The sequence below is a fragment of the Microtus ochrogaster genome, chromosome 2 (assembly GCF_000317375.1).
Source record: "Microtus ochrogaster isolate Prairie Vole_2 chromosome 2, MicOch1.0, whole genome shotgun sequence".
NCBI classification, from domain to species: Eukaryota; Metazoa; Chordata; class Mammalia; order Rodentia; family Cricetidae; genus Microtus; species Microtus ochrogaster.
The window spans coordinates 66,034,010-66,041,123 of record NC_022010.1 but is presented as its reverse complement, the minus strand read 5'-3'; the positions used below and the strand labels follow the sequence as shown (position 1 = coordinate 66,041,123).

General features: G+C 38.1%; 1 protein-coding gene across 1 annotated transcript in view; it reads right to left on the bottom strand.

The window, feature by feature from the left end:
* Zbtb11 (zinc finger and BTB domain containing 11) overlaps positions 1 to 7,114 on the bottom strand; it is a 30,063-nt gene that overhangs the window by 9,518 nt on the left and 13,431 nt on the right. Inside the window, exons 4-6 of the mRNA XM_005345069.2 lie at positions 5,436 to 6,277; positions 4,939 to 5,115; positions 825 to 1,070 (exon numbers count right to left, since the gene is read on the bottom strand). Of these exons, the coding sequence (XP_005345126.1) occupies positions 825 to 1,070; positions 4,939 to 5,115; positions 5,436 to 6,277 (1,265 nt within the window). The remainder of the gene's footprint in view (positions 1 to 824; positions 1,071 to 4,938; positions 5,116 to 5,435; positions 6,278 to 7,114) is intronic.

Below are 7,114 nucleotides of genomic sequence, written 5' to 3'. Positions count from 1 at the left end.
AGCTATGGGGCTATAGAGGATGGGGTTCAATGGCTGCAAAGAGAAGGAGAATCAGTCTCCTCCAGGGACCAGTTTCCACATGATGTCCAATCCCAAGAGATCCACCCTAGACACACGCATGTATATATGAGCAGACTTAAATGGACCATTCATATGTATGCATATATATGAATGTAACAACAGAGGCACACAAATATGGATGAGGGGTGCACAGAAAGAGTTGGAGACATGACGGGGGCAGAGTGATACAGACGCAATGCTCATGTATGAAGTTTTAAAAAACTAAAACAAAACTATACTGGTTCCACAACTGTCTGATAATAAAAATAGATTGTCATGTTCATATGTAAGGCTATCGGTGTTGTTCAAAACTCTTCCATGTTCCAAACAGCCCAAAGCTGGATAATCACAGTATTCTTTAACCAAGAGTTTTGGCTTTTACTTACCCAAAATCCTCAGCAACAACAAAAAGATAGCTTAGGTAGGACTTTTTCTGAGCAGTATTTGCTTATACCATACATTCTTTTTTACTACAGGTAATTTCTACTAAAGGCTAAGGGATGATTGGGGTGATGAATAGGTATTCTCATCCAGTAGGTACTATGGACACCAAAACATTTCAAATAATGACTTCAAGTTAAAGTCTACAAATTAAAGACTACAACAGGTGTTCATATTTAATGTAGGCAACGAACCAAAGATAAACTTCCCTAACATTTAACAAGAGTAAAGATGACTTCAGAGAATACATTATCAACCCATGTCATCACTGCAGTTGATTTCCAATCTTCTTGAAATAATGAAATAAATAAATAGGCTCTTACCTGGCATGCGTGTGGCTTTACACCTGTGTGCTTTAGCATATGTATTCGAAGAGAGTATAATTTAGGTAATGTCCTTCCACATATAGAACATATAAATTCTCTTTTGGTTCTTCCCTTCTCAGATGATGCTCCTGATGCCTCATTAGATGTGGAATTGGATGAAGATGAAGTAGGTGCATCTTTTCTTGTATGTCGTATAAGGTGTGCTCGCAATGAGGCACTATACTGAAACTGTTTTTTACATAACTAAAAAAGCAAAACAAATGTTCTTCCTATATAAAATGTTAAGTGAAATTTCACATTTCAGTTTTCAAATTCTGGTTATAATCATAAATAAACAAATATAGTTTAAAGTTAATATATGTGGTACTGGGAAGATGTCTCATCAGAGGTTTAAGTATTTGCAGCACAGAACCACCTATATACACACAAAAGACAGCCTAGGCCATATGAGACCCTGTCTTCAAAAAAAGGATAAAATTTTGCAAAGTACTAGGTACCAGATTATAAAGACAAAAAAGATAAGACTCTGGAGATAACTAAGTATTTTAAGAAGGCATTTTTAGAGTAGGCTTAGGAGCTAGAGAAATGCCTCAGAGGTTAAGAGCACTGGCTGCTCTTCCAAAAGTCCTGAGTTCAATTTCCAGAAACCACATGGTGGCTCACAAACATCTATAATGAGATCTGGTTTCTTCTTCTGGCCTGCAGGCATACATGCGGGCAGAACACTGGATATATAATAAGTAAATAAATCTTAGAGTAGGCTTGAGTTTGATCTTAAAGGAATAGTAGATAGTTTGTTATTGGGATAGAGGGTTTGTCTGATCTGTTTTAGGGCCTGGGTTTGAATCCTGGCACAACTACCAAGAGACTATACCAGAACACACACAAGAAGTATTATCTATGTATCAATAACAAGAGTTTTAGGTGGAAATGATATAGGGACTAGGAAAAGTAGAAAAGTATGATAGTCTTCATCTTATAGTGACTGTGGTTCAGGAAAGCTCTTGTGTCTCATAAATTGAAAATATATATGATCACCATATTAAAATTTTTATTTAAAAAACCTAATAGAATGCATATAAAAGTTGATTCTCTCCACCCTACATGTTATTGATTCCCATCATCCCACTTTAATAACATAGCTATGTCACATTAATTCATATACGACCAGTTTTGTTTGAGACAGGTTTTCCTCTGTAGCCCAGTCTGCCTATAACTTACCTTGAAGTCTAGGCTGGCCTTAAAAATCCTGACTCTCCTCCTGCCTCAGCCTTGGAATGCTGAGATTATAGAGCCACTGTACTTGGTTATTGGTTATGAACACTATCAAACATGAGCTATGTGATATAATTTGATCCTTTCACTTTTTATTTTCTATTTTGCTAATGTCTCTTTATATGTACCAGCTGATCACTAAAAATCTTCCTTGCTCTAGTTTTGAACACTGTTCCTTGTCTTCTAATTTTAATTCTTGTCCTTCTGAATTTCACTCCGCTCATCCATGCCACATGCAAACTTCGGAACTTCTTGTTATCCAGTATTCTAGGCAAAAGCTTCTTCTGCATGTCTTTTTTTTTTTTTTTTAAAGACAAGGTCTCTCTCTCTGTACTCTTTGTAGCCCTGACTTGTCTCAAATTCACAGAAACCCATCTGCTGCTGTTTCTAAATGCTGGGATCTAAGGCACGTAGCAGCATGCCTTGCTCTAGAGTTCAGCTTTTTAAGAAAAGAAAACAACTGGCTTCTCCCTTCCTTCTTCCTATCCATGCTCTAAAAACATTACTTAAAAATTTCAAAACAGTCTAATTTCCCCATTTATTCCCACTCCTATTTCTATTCAATTGTACATACCAACTTTTCTGAGGTATTTGTTACTATCTAGGTGTTCTTCCATTTATAGTGGGGTCACATCATAATAAATCCATCATAAAGTTAAGTCTTCAAGTTAGATCATTGTTGGAGACCAAATTTTACTTAAAAGCTGCTGTTTTCCTCAATGTGCTTTTGTCCCTTGGTATGCATCTGACACTGTCTTGATTGCTTTTCCTGTTGCTGTGACAAAATACAGGACAAAAGTGACTTAAGGGAAAGTGCTGAGCTGCCTTTCTTCAGAGCTCTGCTTCCTGACTGTGTACCTCATGTGACCATACCCTTACTTCAAGCTCATGCAGCCTTGATCCCCCTACTGGATGGATGCAGCTCTTCAACTGTGAGCCAGAATAAAGCCTTTTCCCTTCAATTCCTTTTGTTAAGAGCATTTTATCACCTGGGTGGTAGTACTACATTTGGGAGACAGAGGCAAGCAGATCTGGTCTACAAAGCAAGTTCCAGGAGGACAGGCAGAACTATTACACAAAGAAACGCTATCTCAAATCAATCAATCAATCAATCAATCAATCAATCAATCAATCAATCAATCAATCAAAGTTCTAAGGAATGATGAAAAGACCTGTACATATTTAGCATTTAGCATAAAAATCCTATAAATGTTTTTCTTAATTTTTATATTTATGTTAAGAAGGATTTTTGTCTACATGTATGCATGAACATCACATACATACCCGGTGCCTACAGAATCAGAAGAGTTAAGATCCCCTTACTCTTATGAATGGTTGTTAGCTAACCATGTGGGTGATGGGAACCAAACCTGAGTCCTCTACAGGAGCAACAAGTGCTCAAGGGCTGAACCATCTACTGCAGTAGATATTTTTAACATGCACCGGTTGAATCTGAGGGAATGGAATCTATCAATATGGAAGGCTTGATTGTATCTGGTTGTTTAATAAATGCAGTTTCTTTTTTATATAAGTCACATTTTGTGGACTTCATTCTTTTTTTGAGACAGGTTCTCATTTATATAATTAAGGCTTTCCTTGAACTCACAATCTTCCTACCTCTGCCTCCCATATTGTACACTATCACTCCTCCTTGCTTGTGACAGGTTTTATTATTTTTTATTATCAAGAACTTGAATTCCTCAACCTTTCTTGAAATCTTTTATCCTAAGATCTGTGATATTTCTTTGTATTTCAGAGTAAGACATTTAAAAAACTAACTGGGTAGAAAACAAACAAAAACCAACTAACTGTGTGACAGTATATACCTAACATGTGCAAGACCCATGATGCCATCCTCAGCACCAATCCACACCAGGAGAGGAAGAGACACTGACATGGAGGCAGTAGTTTCTGATATCAACCCAAGGCTCTGGCCAAAAATGTCACTAGGTCTTTTGTTACTGACCTACAGACTTCTCTGTTTGCAGAGAAAACATTTTAAGATTGGTTAACTGCTTGCATCCTAACTTCATGGGACTTGAGTAAGGAAAGAACTTGAAAGGTTTCAGTTTTTGGTTTGGGATAGATATCTACCCTCAGTGTACACTGTTCTCTCAAGGACAATTATGATTCCCCCACCCCTCAAAGAGAAGGGAAAATCCCTGGCCAAAGAGTGGTAATGTAATTGTTCTTACTCTCAAATATCAATTCTTGGGACTTGTTGTTCTATAATAAAAATGTGATTTAATCTCAGCTTTCTCTATTACCAATCTAGTTTAAAAATCACTTTATACAATTATTAGTAGAAAGAATTTAGTTGTCTAGGTCTCTTCTTCTGTTACCTTTCCTTTTAATGTCCTTTTTTTTAAAATTTTAGGTTAATTTTTATGTGTTTTGTTTTGCCTGCCTACGTGTATGTATGTGCATGAAACATGTGCCTATGCATGGTTGTGAGCCAGCATGAGTTGCTGGGAACCACTACTAGGGCCTCTGAAAGAATAACAAATGTTTTTAACTGTTGAGCCATCTCTCTAGGCCCAAGTTTACTGTTTGTAAAAACAAACTTTCACTGTCCTTTTCCTAAGGAAGCACAGTTGGAAGAGTATTCAGGTTGGGCAAATAAATAACATGAATCAGAATCTTTTAGCAATATAAGAAAGGGTTGGGAGTGTGGTTGTGCATGCACTTGAAAGCCTGAATTAGGAGAATTGCCTGGACTTCAGTATAAGACTTCATATTTTATTTTTAAAAATGTAGTAGAATAACAGAGCTATCAGTAAGATGAATTCCATTTACAAATGTAGGATCATTTTCAGTTAGCTTTCCAGGTACTTACCGGACATTTATAATCTCTAGCTCTTTCATGTTTCAATGTATGCATTATAAAGGCATATCGTCTTTGAAAAACCATTCCACATTCCCCACATTTATGAGATGTTTCTTCAGTGTTCTCCTTAGCATCCCTCTTGGGCTGTTTCATCTTTTTCCCTCTTTGAACTAATTTTTGGGCCACCTAAGCAGACAGAAAACACAATCTATGAAAATGCACTTATTATCTCCTGTTTTGAGGCATGCTTTTGCTAGTAGCCCAGGCTGGCCTGGTATTATATAGCCTAGATTGGCCTCAAACTCACAGAAATCCTTTTGCCTCACATGCAACACCATATGCAGTTTCAGTATCATTTTTAAAGTCATGGGTCATGTTATATATTTGTAATACAATACTTCAAGCACACTCCCCCTCCCATACCATTTTTATTGTAGGCATTAAGTTAATTACTAGAATTCCCTCAAGCTAGAGTGACACAAAAACCAACATATTTTGTATCATACCTGTTGAACTGCCGACTTAGAAATGGTTTTCCGCTTCTGTAACTTTTTCTCCATGCCCTTGTGTAACCGGATGTAGCCCCCTTCATTAACAGATCGCTGCCTAAGCCTACTTCTGTAAGTATCATCATCTGGGCCTGAGTCTGTCTTTTCTGTGGTCTCAATTAGCGTTTCCTGATCTTTTAAAGGTTGGTCAGGGCTCTGACCATGATCTGTGAAGTCTTTGGCACTGATGTCCTCAGGCAAGATGTCATTTCCTATATCACTGTCCTCTTGAGAAATATTGATTATATTCTCTTTTGAAACTTTAGGATGAACTTCAGTAACTGTGCCATCTTCTCTGATGACTGCAGTCTCTGTCTCTGGTTGGTTGGTAGTTGTTGCTAAGCTAGCAGTTTCCATTTCAGTATGGGGATCAGTTATACATTCCATGGGGGACACACTAGCTTCAGCCTCTGGGGAAACCTGAGGCGCAGGCTGCCGGCCTGGCTCCCCATTCTGTTCTGTTTCTGGTAATTCTCCATTTACCAGTAGTACAATCTCACAATGCCCGAGTTCACTCGACAAAGTTGTGGTTGCTTCATTCCTAATCACAGGTGGTGCTGTAGTTCCGTTGTGCGCTGGTAAGTCCTGAGTAGATGCAACTGTCTGTACTTCACCTTTCTTATACACTGTCAGTTGCTTTTCTTCCATTAGTTTATGTACACTTTCACAAATTTCTAAAACTTCTGACATAAAAAGATGGCGAGCTAAGATAGCTACATCAGCCATGCTACAAAAGTCAAAACTAAGTACAGAGGTATAGGCAAATTCCAGCAAAGGAAGGAAGCTTGCTTTACAAAAACCTGTATGAAACACGAAAAAAGAAAAAGTCAATCACCACAAAACGACTTTCTAAGAATAGCACAGATTTGTTACAAAGAAAGAATATAGTGAAAAGCCAACTGTTACCATTATTCTATACTTAGTTACCACTGGATTTTCTCTCATTTCTGGTTGCTGTTAAACCCTGACTAACTCACATCCATGAGCTGAGTCTCTACACTACTATAAAGAAGAAAATAACAGATTTACTACCTCAAGAGCGGTTATAAGGCAGCCATTTTCAAACTGTACTCCTTAGAACCCTGGGGGTTCCTCACTTCCCTTCAAGAAACAGTTGCTGGAGAATAGAGGGTAAAAAAGGGGAGGGGATAGGAAAATGAATAGACAGGGACCAACCAACCTGTCCCGTTACCTCTCTTCACATGTTAAAGATAGTTATATTTTCTAATCATAGTTGACCATATAAAATTTAACTGTACAAAGAATTCTACATGCGCACATTAAAAACAAAGATTTGGAGCCAGTGGTGATGACTCACTGGTAAAGGCTCTTGCTAACTTGAGGTCATTCCCTAGAACCCACTCAGTGAAGGATAACCAATTTCCACAAGTTGTCTTCAGACTTCGACAATTGTGCCTTGCCTGGCACACAAGTGCCCCTACACCTACACCCATACTAAATAAATGTATTTAAAAAACAACCACCTATGCTGGGTGGTGGTGACACACGCCTTTAATCCCAGCACTCGGGAGGCAGAGGCAGGCGGATCTCTGGGAGTTCGAGACCAGCCTGGTCTACAAGAGCTAGTTCCAGGACAGGCTCCAAAACCACAGAGAAACCCTGTCTCAAAAAACCAA